The sequence below is a fragment of the Monopterus albus genome, unplaced genomic scaffold (genome assembly GCF_001952655.1).
Source record: "Monopterus albus unplaced genomic scaffold, M_albus_1.0 scaffold40.1, whole genome shotgun sequence".
NCBI lineage: Eukaryota > Metazoa > Chordata > Actinopteri > Synbranchiformes > Synbranchidae > Monopterus > Monopterus albus.
In genome coordinates this window covers 2922848-2942001 of record NW_018127920.1, presented here as the reverse complement: position 1 = coordinate 2942001, position 19154 = coordinate 2922848, and the positions used below count along the sequence as shown (strand labels likewise).

General features: G+C 40.6%; 1 protein-coding gene across 3 annotated transcripts; it reads right to left on the bottom strand.

Annotated features, from left to right (window-relative positions):
- Positions 1-800: 800 nt before the first annotated feature.
- On the bottom strand, positions 801-18557 carry man1b1b (mannosidase, alpha, class 1B, member 1b). 3 transcript variants are annotated; one of them, XM_020599225.1, is made up of 14 exons: positions 18488-18557; positions 17040-17159; positions 16047-16155; positions 14264-14373; positions 10648-10763; positions 10449-10558; positions 9792-9971; positions 8836-8984; positions 6608-6796; positions 6130-6320; positions 4847-4967; positions 4026-4220; positions 3758-3889; positions 801-1213 (listed from the first exon to the last, which is right to left on the bottom strand). In XM_020599225.1, exons 2-14 carry the CDS (start codon positions 17142-17144, stop codon positions 1007-1009), a joined length of 1914 nt encoding a protein of 637 aa, XP_020454881.1. In that variant the 5' UTR covers positions 17145-17159; positions 18488-18557; the 3' UTR covers positions 801-1006. The 3 variants fall into 3 exon arrangements, with proteins under 3 accessions (XP_020454881.1, XP_020454879.1, XP_020454880.1); XM_020599223.1 differs by lacking the exon at positions 18488-18557 and adding an exon at positions 17915-18188; XM_020599224.1 differs by lacking the exon at positions 18488-18557 and adding an exon at positions 18096-18188.
- Between the last annotated feature and the right edge of the window lie 597 nt (positions 18558-19154).

The window sequence follows — 19154 nt, the reverse complement described above, 5'->3', positions numbered from 1 at the left end:
AGCCATCATCAGTATAATCCTCAGTATATTTAGTTGAAAATGCTTCTGTACTTTTACTCAAACTCTGAATGCTGCTTCCTCTGTAGACCCTTCCACTGCGTGACTGGTCAGTGGCAAACCATAATCAAAGTTTTACTTTACAAGCAATATTAATTTCCTGACCAGAAGTGATTGAGTGTGATTTCATGTTTAAAGTTTGTCTTTTATGACATGAATGCAGCACGGGACAGCAAACACAAGGATGGCGGGCATGAACACACCCTGTCAGGAAGGTTCTAGCAGTTACAGTATACAGTGTGATGAGGAATTAGCTTTGCCCTCATATCACAGGAAGGATCACAGCCATGTGCAAACACATCAGTAGAGCGGTCAGGTTATAGATGCAGCCGGTAGTGGCTGCTGTCAGGGAACATTGTGCCATGAAGGCAACCGGTCTACCTTCACACATGGATTAAATGCTGTTTCAGAAACTTTTCCACTGTAACAAGATACACAAATACAATGCAGGGGGGAAAAAAAAAAAAGATAAGACCAGAAAGTTTGGGGGAAATTTTTTTAACACATGTAAGCAAAATATAAGCAATGAGCAGCTTTACTCTCAAATTATCACTATGGTATCAGTACCATGTGATTAAGACAACTTTGATTCAAGCCACAATCAGGCAGCTCCTCAATGCTGGTGCTCACTTGCTGGAGGACAGAAACTTTCCTGTACTCCTTCAGCATAACGTGGGTCACTACCATAGGTCCCCACATAACACTAATGATCAGTCAAATAAGTAAACAACTTATCCACCAACTGAAACAGGCTCTCATCCGTTTTAATAGCCAACAACTGATTCGATCAGTAAAGAAGAAGCTTTTGCCGTCTGTGATCAGGGTTGATGTTTTGTCAATATTCGGTCACTGAGACAGAAGATGAAGGAATCATCTTAGTGTAAGACAAGCCCTGAGATGTTTGTTGCGTTTATGTGTGCAGTTTACCGTTTGACTTCCTGTGCATGTATCACGCAATGGAAGGCCATATAGGCAGAGGATGAGCTTCAGTGTTGAAGACATAGTGGTCTAGGCTGATGAGGTTGGGGTCATCAGAGAAGAGCAGGTACAGATATTTCAGGGTCTCTCCCAGGAAGAAGCTCTCCATCTTGTCTCGGGGGCTCGGGTAGTCTGGGTCACGCACGTTGTTGATGGAGGTATAGCCACCGGAGGAAACCTGAGGGGAAACAGACGTACAGTATTTATCCCCAATCACATAATCCATTCACCTTCGTCTAGAACATAGCACAGGGCCTGTATTTATCAGTCATCACCCACAGGAGTCATGCTGAAAGATCAAGATCAAAGATTCTTATTGTCAATTCACTATATGTGCAGGATATACAGAAAAAACAAAATACCATTTCTCTCTCACCTAATATTGAATGCCATACCATTTAAGAAACTAAAATAGAATAAACTAGAATAAAAAAATTTAATTAAAGTAATTAGGATAAAACCAAACGGTACAAACTAATAGGCTATGAGACTTGGAGAGAGAGGGGCTGCTGCATCCATTCGCACCACCATCCTTAGGATTACCTAACCTAAGCTAACTTAGGACAAAAAAACTCCTACCCCAGAGTTAGACTTAAAAGTTATTTATGAAGTGTCCTACTCTCCCTTTCAGCGCAGAGAAATCCTACTCCTAAGAGCAAGTGTGACATCACTGTCATATGACACACAAATGCAACATTATACTGACGTATTATACTCTGACAGTTGAAGTATGCAGTTACACAAAGTAGAAAATTGAAATGCTGACATCAGTGCCAGTGGTCAAGTGAAGGTTTCATGTGTATAGACAAGAAGTTGGTAACAGAGGATAACAAGTTCATTGAACGCTTTAGTAATGTGCTTTATACCAGTCTTCTTTTTGTAATATGCTGTAAGTTTATTGGAAAGCCATTATTAAAATTATCTTCATCAACCCTATTGTTTCTAATTTTATTCAGGGGAAACATGATTATTTTCAAATAAAAGCTTTAGTTTGCCTTCACCTGACTTGTGTGTCCAGTCACCCACTAAATCCAGTAAATCAAGGATCACGTAGTTCAGAACCGCTTGATTGTCATAAATGTATAAACTCAATTCTATGTTCATTACTGAGGTCATAGTTAAAGGTGGTGTTGTATTGGACTACATTATATTCAGAAGTGTCTGTATTTTTGTCCTCCCCAGCTACATACATGAGAGGGTCAGAATATTAGGAACACCTCTAAATATAACGTAGTCCAGTACAGCACCACCTTTAACTATGAGTGAAACGCTCTGAGCTTTATAAACACAGATGTTAAGGCCAAAGTGTTGCACTGAAATGCATACAATTGTACAGGTGCAACTATTAATGTGCCCAGGAAGTGCATATGTACAACATCTCTCCTCCCACTGAATCTGTGTGCTTGTGTTCGTCTAACTGGTTAGGAGGTGGCTCTGGAGCTCTCTTACGTTTTGGTGGGGATAGGAGTGATTTCTTAACATAGGAATGCTGATAAAATGCTCTCACTTCTACTTCTAAAAGTAGGACCAAAAATGCATCATTCTGAAAATGTTTGGCCAGTTAGGACTGATTTCCTACTCTGAGATACTTTATAAATATGGACCTAGGTTATTTATTAAGCTTAAGCCTAATTACCACATTAAGATGCACATACACACAGCCACAATGTAAGTGATTATTTATTAGTTTATTCCAAAGTCTGCACTCCTAAAGAAGTTAATGCAAAAGAGATACATGCCTGTAATTCTTAAATGTTTCAACTCCCTTAACAAGATAATAAATGTGAACCAGCTTTAAAGGAGGATTATATTATGATACACTGAACTGGACCTGCTGTGAGCCATTAAAAGACAAGAAAAATATGGAGGAGGAGGGTGGGGCCTGCTCTCAGACAGAAACTCCTCTACAACTTTTAAGCTACATTGCAAATTAGGTTGAACAGTTATTATACAGTTAGCTCTAGCTTTTCCACATTCATAAGCTGCAGTAACAAGCACAGATGTGGTCAACTCAAGCAATAGGTTTCACTTTACCTGAGCTCTGTGCTTCCTCCCTGCCTGCTGACGGCCATGTGGAGGATCTGACCTCTGCCCTCAGTCACACACTTCAGAGGCTACACCTAAGGCAGTTTTCTTTATTGTCCTAAAATAGTTATTGTCTTCATTTATTACTGCATTATTCATTTATGACAGGTTGACCAGAAGGTCAAAGAACACTGAAACTGTTGTCAACAGTAAATAATTGTTGTCCAATGGAAACAAAAAGAACTTCTGTACTGTTCTATATGCATAAGCTCACCTGACAATTGACAAACTTGGAAAATGGTGAAACTATCGTTTAACTATTTATAATTAAACTTCTTGTTGGAAGACAGGTAGCTTAAATGTGTATAGGACTGCAAAATAGTTTAAGGTTGGGAGGTGATGCCATTAATGCAATTATTTATTAGCATTTTTAGACACAATTAAGACTTGGTCATATGAAGAGACTCGCACACCAAATGGTCCGATCTTCAGCATCACATCAACGACTCCTGACTTCATTTCTATAGTGTATGCTGACTGTGCCTGGGTAAAATGAGCTAATGGCAACAGGTGTCTCTCAACATTTTCCTATGAGGGACCCCAGAGAGCTGTGCATTAAACAACATGATTTTGTCCTACAGCACCTAAGAGACTGATCCACAGTTGGGATAGATCAGTGGAGAGATATTTTACTGACCTTGGTGTACTTGTTAAAGTTTTGGAGAATCTGCCAACCCCAGTCCCGGTACTTGTGGTCCTTGGTGAACCTGTATAGGTAGAAAAGACTCTCCACCGTCTCTGGTCGCAGGAGATTGTGTCTGTCTGCAAGCTGTCACACAGAATGCAAAGGAGACAGATACATTTAGGCAACGCTCCTACCCAGAATGACAAAAAAATACATTAAATGCTACTGTATCATTAGGATGGAACAGTCTGCAACCCTATTTCAACCTACTGTACCCTACCTTTACATCAATGTCTTGGGTGCTGCCGTGATGCACATTGAAGTGGACAATCTCTGGACTGAGACCTGTCTCCATCTGGACATACATCTGGTAGCAGGTCTCCATGAGCTGTTTGGCCAGATCCATGTGATCAGCAGGCAGGCCGCTGTGAGCACCGAGGGCCAGAGTGCCCGGCAGGAAACACACTAGGTGGTCCTGAGTTAACAAACAGCTGTGTCAACCAATACATTTGAGTCATTCACAATGAATGAAAGATGAGATCTTTTGAATTTAATCTAGGGTTTATAACGTTGCAGTGTCCACCTGGGCCAGCCTGGGTTAACTGATTTTAGAGTAAAATGCGTTAAATAAATGAACCAACACTCAAGACACTTGCAGTGACACCTGTCAGTTAATATACCTGCAGATGATTTTATTACAACTGTATAAAATGCAGCTCAAATGTGCATTGCCACTTCTTGTACCGTAGCTTCATTTGGTTGCTGTGCTTATGTGGAGATTAAGGTGGATGTTTTAATTGGTCAGCAGATTCAATATTTTATGACACTATACAGGTTGAAGCATTATGGGCTAGATTACGCTTCAGATCCCCAAAGAGAACGAAAGCCTCCCTCACAGAACATGACACTGGTTTCCCTTTTCCGCACAGTTGTGACAACAATTACAGTCTCTCAACACCACACACTTTATGAAGGTACGCCCAGACTGTAGCACACTTGGCCAACATTAGGGAACTGAAATCAATTTGCATTTTATAGAAGTTTCACAGCAAGACTAAAAGAGCAGGTGCAGCAGACCAGCAGATTTTGAATATTACTGACCATTTTAGAGCTGAACTGCCCATGAGAGATTTCTCCAACGAAAGTCAGGCCATTAGGAGAAGACTTCTGCAACAGGTTCTTCTTTACACCCTCTATAGCCTGCAGATAGTCCTCCAAGAACCTAAATCACACACACACACACACACACATACAGATTTAATGACACTACAGGAACAACATTTTACATGTACGTTTAAAAATGAATAGGAAATGAATCAAACACAGAGTGACATATTCCACAGGGAGAAGCTGGTAGAGTGAAGAAGTGCAGTTCTTTCATATACCATGAAGATCATCAAATAAAGTAGATGATTTCTTTAAATAATCATTGTGCATGCCAACTAATACAGTGCAGGCCAAAAGCCAAAAAGCGACAGAAAAACTACTTCCATTGAATACTTCAAAGCTGCTTAAGCTTATCCTACACCTTTGGGTGATGTCAGGGGGGACTGCTGTTCCATATGTATCTTTCACCACTCCTACTGACAGTAACCAAAAGCTGCCAGTCAACACTGGTCCATTTTAAATCAGTATCTAGTAGGAATGCATCTAGATCACTGTAGTCATTTTCCAAGCATTTGCCAGTTCCCACCACCTTCTTTCTCAAACTGAGGATGGCCACTATATGTAAACAGACAAAACAACACAAATATAGAAAAATACAGACTGTCTTTTGCAGTTGGATCCTGACCATGTACTTAAATGTGACTGATCATTCAGTCTGGAGCCCTGCTAAAGTTTATTATTAACAATTCCTTGAAATAATGAGCAATTCTTCTTCTTCAGTCTGCTTTGATCTGGCAGACTAAAGAAATTCTTGCACTGAAGAGACTAAAAACATTTAAGACCCATCCAAGACAATTTAATGCTTTTTTTTAAAGACCTTTTATTAATAAAAATGTATTTAACACTTTTTAAGGGCCTGGTGCCACCATAGAAATATGTGAAGGCACCACAAGGAAGGATTTGCAAAACACTCTTGCATTGTAACTATTAAAACTTTAAAATCACCCAAGCTTAACAAAAATCAGTGTGGACATGTTTGATTTTGAGCCATTAGTTATGTTGACCTAAGTCTTTTTGTGTTGATTTCGATAGGTACTCAATTAAAATTGTTTGAAAATGATGAGCCCCTAGAAGGCAAACAGTTAAAATAACATCTCCACTCCACACAAACTGGGAAATGATTGTCAGTTTAAGTTTTAGGCACACAGTACTTACCAGGTTGACTGTGCAAAAGAAATGTAGAAAGCTTCATAGTGTGAAAGTAAAGCCCGACTCACTGGTTCTCCTTCTTGCCTCCCTGGATCCACTGCTTCAGCAGGTATTCATAGTAGCTGTCTGCTCTGGCTCCCAGTGTGTAGATGCCTTGATGGGTGAACTGTCCATTGTTTGTGTTGATGAACATTGGCACAAGACCATCCAGCTTGCCATCCAGTTTATGGACCTGTTTCATAACCTCAGCCACCACAGCCTGGAAAATTGAGGACAGATCAAATGAGTTTCACCTGTCAATTCCAGCCAATATGGGGAGTGTCCCAGTCTATTTAAACACCTAAAAATTATTTATACAAAACACAGCAAAAAATATGCTTGAATAAAGGTATTAAAGGGCTGAAATATGTAGCCATCTTCCATAGCATAGCACAGCATGGTGATTCATCATTGCTGATCAGCATTAAATCATTGTAAGTGCCAATCTTAAAACCTGCTGGGCAGACCCTGGACCAGCACAATTGTATCTCTGGGTCAGTTTGTCACCTCATACTGTGGTTCCTGGGTGAGGCGGCTGAGCTCTCTGAACTCCAGCTGAATGCTTGTAACCTCGGCCACAGTGCTGTCTGAGGTCCAGCGAGGTGAATGGGCTGTACCTTTCCCAATGTTCACATCAGAGAAGGGGATCTTGGATGGTGTGTTGAAAGCTGGCATCAGCCTGGAGCCGATGTCTTTCTGTAGAGGAACAATGCACATCTCAGGGCCAGCCTGTGTCTTTATGGGGCCCTAAGCAAAATTAGATGTGGGGGCACTCCACTGCCTCTTCGCCACCAGTACTAACTATTGCCAATGCTTGATTATTCACACACGTACTGCAAATCTTGTGGCATTAGTAAACCGCTACAATCTAACACACCCATTATCGATTTTATTAACTGAAGCCGTTTGCTTACATCACATCAGTGTCAGTCCAGCATACTTTTACCCTTCTATGCTGTTAATATTGAAAGGCAGCAAGTTCACTCAAACAAGTTCACCACTCTTGTTGCTTTTGGTTTATAAAAAAAGGCAGTAATGAAGAACAACAATCAAATACAATTACAATCAAATAACTTAACTTAAACACTATTTTCCTCAGTAAAGTTTCCTTCTTACATTAAAAAACCCACAAATGTAAAAAGCAGACAATATTAAATATTTTAATGACATAAAATGAATTATTCTTATATTAATATTTGTAGATTTTGGTAAAGATTTATTCTGATGAACACTGGTTTAAGTAATTTAACAAGTTTCATATTTTAATGATTGGCAATTATATATATTTCATAATTTACAACACAATGTTTTGTAATGTATAGATTGGGCAACTATACAAGTCGAGACCCAAATAATAACTACAGAGCTTAATGTTAAATCACAGCACCTAAACAAGCTCTCTGGGGGTCTTCTGTCAGCCACGTGGGCCCTAAGCAGGTGCTTGGTTCGCTTATGCCTTGGGACCGCTGTGGCACATTACATGGTGACATTTACAGCTGAAAAGCTTTAAAAACCACAAGAAAAATGTGTTGGCCATGACTAACTTTAAAATATCATAGGTGGTGTGCTGAAAAAAAAAACTTAGTAGAAGGCATCTGGACATCGTATGTGGAGGGCCATTTCAGACAACACTGATACTGGCTTTGTATAACTGGGCTTTTATTGCAGAAAAACAAACTGTAGTACTTCACCACCTGAAGCCATTCAATGATTAAACTATTATTCAATCAAAAAAAATTTTTATCTGCAACGATTTCCCCATAAGTTTAAATGTTAAATTATTTTTCACATATAAAAGCCCAAAATATGCTACAGGTTCTGTCCTAACCGATGTGAATAATTCCTGTTTCTTTAGTTTTTTTATGACAGTAACTAAAATATCTTTGAATTTCTCACAAACTATTTGAACATGTTACTCAAAAAATAATTGGCAATTAAATTGATGATGAAAAAGTTAAATAGGCCATATGTATTTCCACAGGGGAAAATAAATTGCTTCACTGACACTTTGGACATTGCCAAATATGCTGCAATTCAGAAGGAGATTAATCACAGTATTTTAAAGCCTCTGGAAATAGTACATAGTGAAATCTATCAAAGATCAATGGAAAATTTATTTTCCAGCCCTTTTATCAGCAAAATCAGAAACAGAAGGATGTGGGAACAGGTGTGGTGTAGATATTGCAGGGGCATCGCAATGACAGAGATTTTTCTAAATGAAATAATATTTTTATCTAATACAGTAATAAATGGATACAATAATTTTGTAATCCAAATTAATAATCTGTTTTAATTGATGTTGTATTTGCTTTGTTAATATTCTGAAAGAGTAACAGTTTTCCAGTCCATTTTGATGAAAGAATTTGTACTGAATGGAGAAAAATGCAATGCATACATTTATTTGAGCAAACAGAAGGATCAGAAGATGCTGGAAGCACTTCACATGCTTACTTGTTAAACTTACATGTGTGTCTGTGCAGAAAGCAGCTGTTCCTTACTCAAGTTAAAAAGCCTTTTAACTATTTGATTCTATTTTTCAGTCTGGTGAACATCTACAGCTATCCAAGAGGACAGGGATGCTCAAAACCCAGGTTTTGCTATGTCAGGAAAGTTACTGGCATCTGAAGAACATGGAGAAGGTGTTGCTATCTGCATACTACGGTGTGCTTAACACATGCTTGAATATTTCTTTATGTGGTCTTAATGGTTTGAACTGAGTGCTTGTGCAGACTCACAGCTTTGTCTAGGAATAGAGTGTCCCCAGTCAGATGGTAAGTACTCAGCAACCCTCCCAGGATGCGGATGGTGCTCTCAAACAGGTTGACATCCACATTTTTGTTGAATGTGAGCTCTGTGGCCACCCACGCCTTTGCTTCTTCAAATTCTGCAACACAACATTTTAAGAATAAAGCCAGGATGTGGTGGGTGCTGTGTTCTCCTAGCAAACCCATTCATTTCTATGTGTTGCATGGCACCAGAACGTATCTGCACCGCAACAAGCTAAGCGCATCGCATGGTCGCCATTTTAACTTTAAGAAGTAAAAAAAAAAAGTTCAACGACACCTCGAAGCATCCAATTGAACCTGACAGATGACAAAGAGAATGGAGGAGAAGCTGATTTTGGTGGATCCACACCCTCTTCTTCTTTCCTGCAGCTCATCTCCTCCTCCTTATCAATACAACTAAGCAGCGAGCACAGCGCATACCACATCCTGTCTGAAAACAGGTTAAGCACAGAATGAATCACAACACATTCATCAATATAATCCCAAATGGTTCCATACATTTAACTGGCGTAAGATGACTGAATTAAAACTCAAATCATTGTTATGAAATAGTTTTATTTCTTGTTTTCATTGCTGTCATAATCCTCACTTCAGCCAGAAATGACAGTTTTGCTGTTACACTGGCTCTAACTAGAGCTGCTACTAATAAAATTAGTTAAAACATAGTAGAACCAATTTACAGCACTTAAATGACTATCAGTCATAAACTGCATTTGAAAAACATGTTTGAACAAATATAAAAGTTACTCGAGTCAAAAACAGATCGCAAAAAAAAAAAAAAAAAAAAAAAAAAAAAAAACACCTCTGTGTAATATTAGGTGATTTGTCTCTGAACAGTTTTTTATAGTAAGGACCTGGTCAAGAGGCAGATGCTTAACAGTTGGAAGGCACAAAAGCCAACCTACCTTCTTTAAGGTCCAAAATCCACATGGTATCAAGGGCATCAATAAGGGTCAAACCCAGGCCAAACCACTCGCTGTAGGACTTGGAGATGGGCCTGAGCTCATCATGGCCCCAAGCAAAGTCTTTGTAACCCTTCCATGCGTGTCTGAAAGCTTCCCGCACTGCCTCCAGCCAGCTGGCATCTGGAATACACAGTACGCACAAGATGCCTGTTTATAATCCCATCCACATCTACAGTACAATTCAAAAACAAATGACTGTTTTCTGGGGCTAAAAATGTGCCACTTCTTTAAGTTACAAATATACTCTGAAGTTGTAATTAAATTCCACCAGTCAAGCCTCTTAAAAATTGTGATGCTACTCTTCATAAACAGTGGAGAATTAGAATTACAGCTTTGTGGTTCTATGCCTCCGCCAACGAGCCAAATTCACAGAAATGGGACAGACGTGAGGTCGTAGTGATCTTTGATCATCAAAATCGAATCAGTTCATCCTTCAGTCCAAGTGGACACTCGAGCGTAAATGTGAAGAAAGGTGCTCCTGAGATATCGTGCACAAGAATGGGTTGTATGGATGTATGGACAGACAGACAACCCAAAAACATAATGCTTCCGGCCACAGCTATCGTCGGCGTCGAGGAATATTAAAACAGCAGATACCTGACTCTTTCAATGATATGGCTTCTTGCTTGACAGGTGAATCCTCCTTATTTTCCCCATCTTTGGTGTCTTCTGTTCCCTGGTCAGTGTCAATCACCGCCCCACGCCAGCTGAAAGTGGCCAGGGGATTAAGAAGTGTATACAATAAATATACAAAAAAAAAAATGATGTTTAGTTATGACCACTCTCTGAGACTCACCTAATGACTCCCTCATCCTCAGTTGCCTTGTCCTTGCCCACTGTATCTGAAGTGTTAACTTTCTTCTGAAAACGATTCTGTAAGATGGGTGGTCCTCTCTTTTTGGATAATTTTCTCTGTAGCAAATGGTGACAAACAAGAAACTTTTTTTTTTATCATTTCAGTCTATATTTCGTGTAAGCATCTGGTCTTAAAAGAAAATTAGACCGAGTTGTACTATAAAATACATGTACACACATTCTTAACACAGTATGTTCAATTTCAAAAGCTATATCTACTTAAAACTGACTCCCTCTGTCAACTTTGGTTCAGGGTTTGCCATCCACCATGGCCCGATGGCCCATGACCACAAAACTTTACTGTGTGGGAACCATACATCCCCAGCATGGCAGTGATGGTACGCTAAACACAGAGGCTTTGAAGCACGTGTGGAGTCCTCGGGGGAGCATAAAGTGAACCTTCATGTTGAGGCTTGTGTTGTTTAGAAAATGTGACATCACTGATTATGTTTGAAGCTTCATCTGGACTGCTGGTTCAAGAAGTGCTTCAAAGTTGGTGGCATGTTTGAGCTACAGCTTAAGTCAGAAGTTTGCATACACATGAATTGAAGTCATTAAAACTGATTTATGTCTGGAAGAAAAAGGGGGAGGCTCGCAAGCTGAAGAACACCATCCCAACCATGAAGCACGCGGGCGGCAGCATCATGTTGTGGGGGTGCTTTGTTGCAGGAGGGACTGGGGCACCTCACAAAAGCAGATTTCCAAAGTTGTGGCAAAATGGCTTAAGGACAACAAAGTCAGGGTACCAGAGTGGCCATCACAAAGTCCTGATCATAGTCCAATACAACATTTGTGGGCAGAACTGAAAGAGCGTGTGCGGAGGAGGGCTCCAAACCTTACTCAGTTCCACCACTTCTGTCTGGAGGAATGGGATAAAATTCCAGCAACTTATTGTAAGAAGGTTGCGGAAGGCATCTGCAAGTGTTTGACCCAAATTAAACAATTTAAAGTCAATGCTACGAAATACTAACTGAGCATATGTAAAGTTTTGACCCACTGAGAATATGATGAAAGAAATAAAAGATGAAATAAATCTTTTTCTCTGGGGGGAGGATGGAGACTGCAAAGTTCATGGATTTCTAGTGTTGGAGATCACTGCAGTGTTTGCATTATATTGCCATGGCATCAGCACCAAACAATATCTGTATGACTGTACAATTTAATGTCTTTTGGGTGAAATGTAGCTGAAGTTTCATTTTTTCCCCCCTACTGGACGATACATAAAGCAAAGTAGGCTACCCATCCCTGTGACAGACCTGCAGATAAAAGCTGCAATGACAGTATTGTGGAGACTGTTCTACAGTGAGAGCAGTCATTCCTGCATAACCTTTTTTGTAGTTGCACCCAGTGCAACCTTTGAAAAATGTCAGTTGCACCTTAAAAAAAATGCGACCTACTACTCACAGTCTGGAGTCCTGAAATGGCTGGAAAGTTTCAATGCTTCATTGAGGCTTCATCTTTCACAAAGCTTTGTCAGATGTCTACTGAGAATGAGACCCCATGTCTCAGACCTCCTGCACTTCACCAACCCAAAGTTAAGTTCCCCAAACATTGTGTTTCATTCTCACCTTTTAGTTCAACATGCTATAAAAACAGCAGACAGTAAGGTTACTTGTTGCCAGGTTGCTGCTGTTAAGCTGGGAGCTGCTGAAGTAGGGTTTACTGAGCCTAATCAAGCTTCTAACATAGAAGAACCAGAAACACAAAAGGAAAACTATAAAAAAACAAAAATGTAAGAGCGAACAGAAGCAGGAGTTTAAGTGGCAAGATTATCTAACACATCTAAAGATGTAACATGCTGTGGCATACACATGACTGACGGAGGGACAATGCTGGGAGAGAGTCTGTGTCAGGCACAGGAATGCATGTTGATGAACTGGGATACAGAGAATACACACCATATGTTTTCATAGAACTCATTGTCAATTTAAATATTTATAAAAATACATTCATTCTTCCTATGTATCTTGACAGAGAAGGCTACAGTTGGAAGCAGCTGTTATAGGTTTTCAGCTGCTTTTTGTAATGTCTTCTGTGGACTCTAGGAACCACAAGTTTATATTCTATTGCAGACATGACACAGGCACAATGTTGGGAGGAAGCAAAGGAGACTGTATGAAGCAGAGGCATGGGAGGGCTGCAATAAAGAGGCTGTGAACTAAGAGAATCAATGTATGTTTACAAATGTACTTGAGATTTCAGTTTAAGCAAACAGTCACACTTTCATTATGTTAATGTTTTTTTTCATGTATTGAAGAGTCTCGGTTAAAGAAGGCTATGACTTGCATTAAATTGCTTTTATGCATTGTTTTTACATACACTTACATTTGGGTCACAAAAAATGTACTTTGGACACTAAATTTAGGGGACCGGTGGCCTTTGCTGCTGGTGCTTAAAAATATTAGTGTATATCCTTGCGGTTACTAAATGATTTACACATCTATGACTGTGAATGAATCTGTGTGAGGAAGGTCTTCCTGTAATCAATTTGGAGACAAGAGGGACCTCATAATTATAGCACATCCATGAAAACCACTTTGACTGGTTGAAAGATGTCTATTTAAATACGTAATTAAAACAGCTTAAACGCTTCCTGTCAACACTGCAGATCAGAGCAACTGGGATATCAGACTGCAGGTAACCATGGCAACAACCCTCAACTGTATCTCACTGTATTTTTTTATTTAAAAAGAATAACAACTGCTCAAACATCTAAGTGAGTTAACAATAAGCAACACATTTTTTGATTGGAAGGGGATTTGATTTCATGTAATGGTTTTACAATTGCTTACACATGGAAAGAGAAAACACTTGAGGCATTTGTTTGAAACGCATGACAGTGTTTCCTCTTATAACATTTTTCAGTGGTGCCTCAGTGACTCGCCCGGGAAGCCCGTAAACTACAAGGCACGTCACATTCACAGATGCAGTTAAGGCCAATTCAGACGGAGTGTGTCTTTAGACACTGTTTTCAACAAACAGCACTTCATTCTATCAAATGAAGTGCAGACACATGCTTGCAACTATTGTTGTCCAGCACATTTCTGCTGCTGGTCGGTCTGGTAAACACTGTCTGTCCATCCGGTGTCTTTCCAGCTCATCAGGAGCTGATGACTCACAGCTTCTCTGACGCTGAATGCACCACTCACATCTCGCTTCGTCAGGCTGTGGTTACCTTGTTGACTGAAGCACCAGAGACCACTTTAAAATAACTGTTAAAAACCTGTCCTATATTAATCCTTCTAATTATTAAGTCTTTGTTCACATCCACAGAGAGCTAGAGGGAACGTAGATTAGGGATGGAAGACAGAGCTCAGAGAGTGACAGATGAGGAAAGAGGAGGTAGGACTAAAGTGTTCAGGCAGAGCACCAAACCCCCTGCACCGGGCGGGGGACATTGCTGTCATGCTAAACCTCTTGATCCACAGGAAATGCACAACTACAGATGAGCGACACATTAAAGAAAAAAAAGCAGCATAAAGTGTCTCAGTAAGGTGTCGGGCCATCGCACACCACCAGAGCAGCTCCAGTGACACAAAAGAAACCGATACAGATACCTGGGAGGGTTGTTCTGGAAGAGGTAGTCGGACCTGTTTGATAGGCACAGGAGGGATGATGGGCCTCAGGAGGCTGTTACTGTCTGTGTCTTGCTCAACATCTGTAAGGCCTCAACACACATAGACAGATTTAGTTTGAAAGTATTACTGAAAGCTCCAATGACAGCTTCACAGGAATTTGTCAAACTAATAAATGTCATATACAGTTGTACATAAAATTTTTGTTAGTAACCCCACATTTCAGCAGATATCACAGAATGCAAATATTCTTATTAGCAGCTAAGACTCTTTCTATTCTTTATTGAGAAATTTGCACCCAGTCTTCCTGCAGATCACTTCAAGTCCTGACATACAGTATTTCAAGCTGTGCTGCATACCCAGTATGTTTAAGTTCCCCTCCTAGAGTTTCACTGATGTTCAGTCAGGGATTGTTCCCCCGGCTTCAGCTTGTGTTTCTCCAAGTATTTCACTGTGGATGAAGTCACTGGCTGTCACACAGCTCCATAGCAGGATATTTCCACCCTTTTGCTAAACCGTTGGAGAGCTGTTCTGTTCACCTAATGCCGCTGCTTTTCCCCCAGACACACCAGATCTCAGTTTTAACGTCATCTGTTCACAGCACTTGTTTCCAAAACAACTCTGGCTTATCCAGATGTTACTCTGCAGACCTTCAGACAATGAATTTTGTGGTCAGGCTGCAGGTTAAACTTCCTTCTGATGACCATAGGTGTAGTGCTGCTGGAATGCACCAGAACAACACTTCACCACTTTTTTTTCTCAGAGAGGAAAAAGAATAGACATAATCTGGTTGAAATTCATAACGCTGCATTACTGTGAGCACTTAAACATCCAGTCATCAGTAAAGTGCATGTCCTGCAAAATGAAGTGCTCTAACATTTAAGGTGCGGTGATTGATGCACGATGTCAACTCAAACAGTGCACACTCTGAAGCGCAGTTGGCACCCGTGAGTGTTTGTGTGTTTTGTCCAAACACATAACGTGGACGGTTCACAGTGACACAGTTTGGGGTTGAATACAGACTCTGTTTACAAAAGACAAGTGACAGAACAAATCTCAGATCATCCAGACTGACAAACTAGAGTGTCATCCCTAGGAGGAGCCCAGTGCACAGTTGATGCGCTCCCTGTTGCTGGTTGACATGTAAACCAACATGAAGCAGGAGGAGCTCCGTGAACAACCAGCATGTTTGGGAGTGGATTTAACACTGGAGTGGAGAGCATCTCTCTTCTAATACATTTAGGAGGCAACTGATCACTGGTCAAGACAAATACTGTGGGGGAGGTGGGGGGTGACAAGTGTCCATTTTTCATATTTAGGGTGGAACGTGTCCCCCATGGAGAGTACGCCCTAGTTCTGGCTATAACATTCACCCTGTGACACACACAGAAGATGTGCAAACACAAGAGGTGTGCGCCAGTTGTTCATCAAATAGCACTACACCTCTGCTGTAGACCCTGTTTGGGCATCGACGTCGCACAGTGGAGCAGTGCACCACCATTCCTGGGTCAGCTAGAGACTAGACCTTCCTGCAGCTTCAGCACAGTCATATGGAGGGTTAGTTCTGCCATTCTGCCCAGCAGACATGCAGTTTGATCTGTGCTGCTGTTTTTTCATTTCGACATTTTATCTTGACTTCTGCAGTTTTCCTTACCTGTAATCTCTCAGTGACAATTTGTTGAGTAAACATTTCACACTGGAATGGCTCTGACAGCATGTCAGTGGCTCAGACTTATTACTTGTTTCATGTATAAAAGAGCCTTACCTCTGAGGTGTTCTGTAACAGTCGGATAGGAAGCAATTCCACAAATAAACAGGAGGATGAAGATGAAGAGGATGAGGCTCCGCTGCAGCCTGGACAGCTGCTTCCATTTCTGCGCAAACACACAAAAGAGGGAGATGGAGAATAATGCTAGTTTCTACTCAACTTTATTAGAGATGCACTGATTGCAATTTCCTATTTTGTTAAAGTATGACCTGCTGATTCCAATTTTCTTTCTAAGAACTGTAATTGACAACATTCTGACAAGTGTCCATTTTTCATATTTAGGGTGGAACCTGTCCCCCATGGAGAGTACGCCCTAGTTCTGGCTATAACATTCACCCTGTGACAACTAGCTACTTATTCACTTTGTTATTCTGCCACACCAGAGAATAAAGTCAGCCTAACATTTGATCACATGGGCAATTACAGTAGTCATATAGTCAGAAAAGTGTTTACATGGCCTTTGAAACAAGCCACAGCATAACCGTGCGCATGCACACGCACACAAGAGGTGTGTGCTGGTTCTTCATTAACACAATGGCAATCAGATTAGGTGAAAACATCTATCTGCATTTTCTCTTTTGGTCTCTCTCGGACACATCCTGGGGATGTGATATCATTTATGTTTAATAAATGTAATGACAAATAAACAAAAACTGGAACTTTGAATAACAGCCTCAGAAATGACACTTGAAGAGCGGAAGTATAAATTGTTAGAGTTGATAGTGAACTCTGTACATGTCACCTTGGGCACAATGCCCAACTCTACATAGGAGCACAGATTTAAAAAAAAAAAAAGGATCATGGCCACAGTGTACTTTTCCCACACATATGCTGGCAAGCACCAGCAACCCCAGCCAGCACTGTGTAAAGTAGGACATAAGGAGTGGTTTGCTTATCAGGTCATAGCAGGGTGCGAAACATGAGCAGCCAGAGGATGAGAGAAGAAAAGGAAAGGCCTTTATGAGCAGTTCACAGACAGGTCCAACTTACCCTCCAGCAGGACTGCCTCCTCCACTGCTTATTGTTGTTGTAACCTACACTACCTTGTCCAGCAAAGTTTATGGATACATAATCCTGTCGAGATTGTTGGTGCATGTCTGTAGCTCAGCCCTGTAGAAAGAGACACATTGAAGTGCTCTGTGACTGACAGGAGAAGTGGGTTGAAATGGCAGGTATGTTGTTATTACCCAGCTCCAAGCAAACTACAGGGACAGGGTGCAGCTGACATGAGTCTGGCTGGAAACTGTACAGTACAATTTTGATCTGATTAAAAACTAACATCATATTAAGAGTTGGGTTTCACTCTACACACATTCGGCTATACTGAGAACAACTTACTTGGAGGTGTCCACGGTGGCATAAAGTGCTGTAAACCTTAATTCGCAGCACAGTTAACTTTGAGTAACACACTGAACGCTTATGCTCTTTCATTTCAGTGGACATGTAAGTTAAGCATAGCTAGGCACACACACCACGATACAAGTTTATTCAACAGTAAGTAAGTTAGGATGTATTTATCGATATATCGTTAGCCTATATGCAAACTGGGCATTGATATACATAACTTCCATATGATATGGCTTTAACAAGAGGTACTACATACAAATTAATTTGTTGCATCTACAGAATCACTCTCTTAGGGAAACTTTTGAGTCCGGTAACATTTGCGGCTACATCCCCTCCCAGTCACCAGCTCGTTTTGGCGGACTGACAGCCCAACTGTGGACCGGGGCTGGGCTAGAGGCCTAAAAGCCGAGACGGTGGTAAATAATAGCGCAATTTTAATGTAAAACAAAAGCCTTTTTTAAAGTTTTCCTGACGATTTAAAGGGCGCAGAGAAAATGTGAACTTGTTACTGACATTACCTTGAAAAGTAGTCAGCGTTAGATATGCAGCCACTTTCATCCACCACCAGGTTAACAGCGTTGAAACTGCTGTTTGTTCAACGTTAATTAAATAACTTCGGGGGTCTCTTCATGTTTAAAATACTTCTCAGATACTATTACCTAAAGCTATGTATCCGATAGTCCTCATTATAAAAAATACCTGCTAGTTAAACGTCATCCACTTGTGCCGTTGTCTTAAAACCAATGTGATTCAGATGCACTCATGTTGCCTTCAGTGACTGCTCAACATATCGCAAATACCAGCCCTGCATTATACTTTGGTCACTTATTTATAAAGACAAATACTTTATTTTAGTCATTCTGAATGTTTCCCATTGTGGGCTCCATTCATGATATTCATAAACAGAGGTAGAGAGGAAGTACGTGTTTGTATTGAAAATGACATTTTTACTAACGTATACAACGAGCACACCCCTGTGCAATACAGTTACACTACAATTCAAAACGCTCTCCATTACAGCAACTATTATTTTATATTATGTATAATTAAAAATGGGTTTCCTGTGAGACATTTGACAAAGTTCGGTGTACCTGGGAACGCTGTGTCAGTTTGCCTCGTTCAGAGAACAGTAGTCATGATGTTCCAGCTGCACATTATAGCTGCGTTTCCACTGTCACAACATAACAAGCGATACACCGCATGCTTCCCTTTACCGTTACCCGCCATAACATCACTGTTTGACGCGGACCGTCCTACGCTTTCCAAATATTGGAGGCTGTATGAGCAGCTTATCAAACAGCTGTTGAATAAGCAGAACACGAACTATGCAGCAACTGGAACATCAGGACACTGAAGGTCAAATCCCGAACTTCACACAGAGGAAGTGAAGCCACAGTTATGTGGCTGAGCCGCTGATCAGACTTATTGATAGAGAATCAGTTCATGTTCAGCTGCTGAGACTGATGATCTGGTCAGGTTTAATATGACTCACTCAGACACAAGCTGGTTAGTTCATCTCACTCTAACTGCTCTCTTTCTTCCTACAGGTATGGCTTGTAGAGGGAAGTTAAATCTTCCATAGACAAATCATGTGAGTAGTTAAACAGTATCTCATCTTCATCAAACCATCACCAATAAACTCTGATCTTAAAATGAGCCTGAGCTCATTTCATCCCAACAATCTGTATCAGTGACATTTGTATCTGACCTCTGGAAACCAGCTGCTCTCATGTCTTAAAGAACTACAGGCTGTGTTTG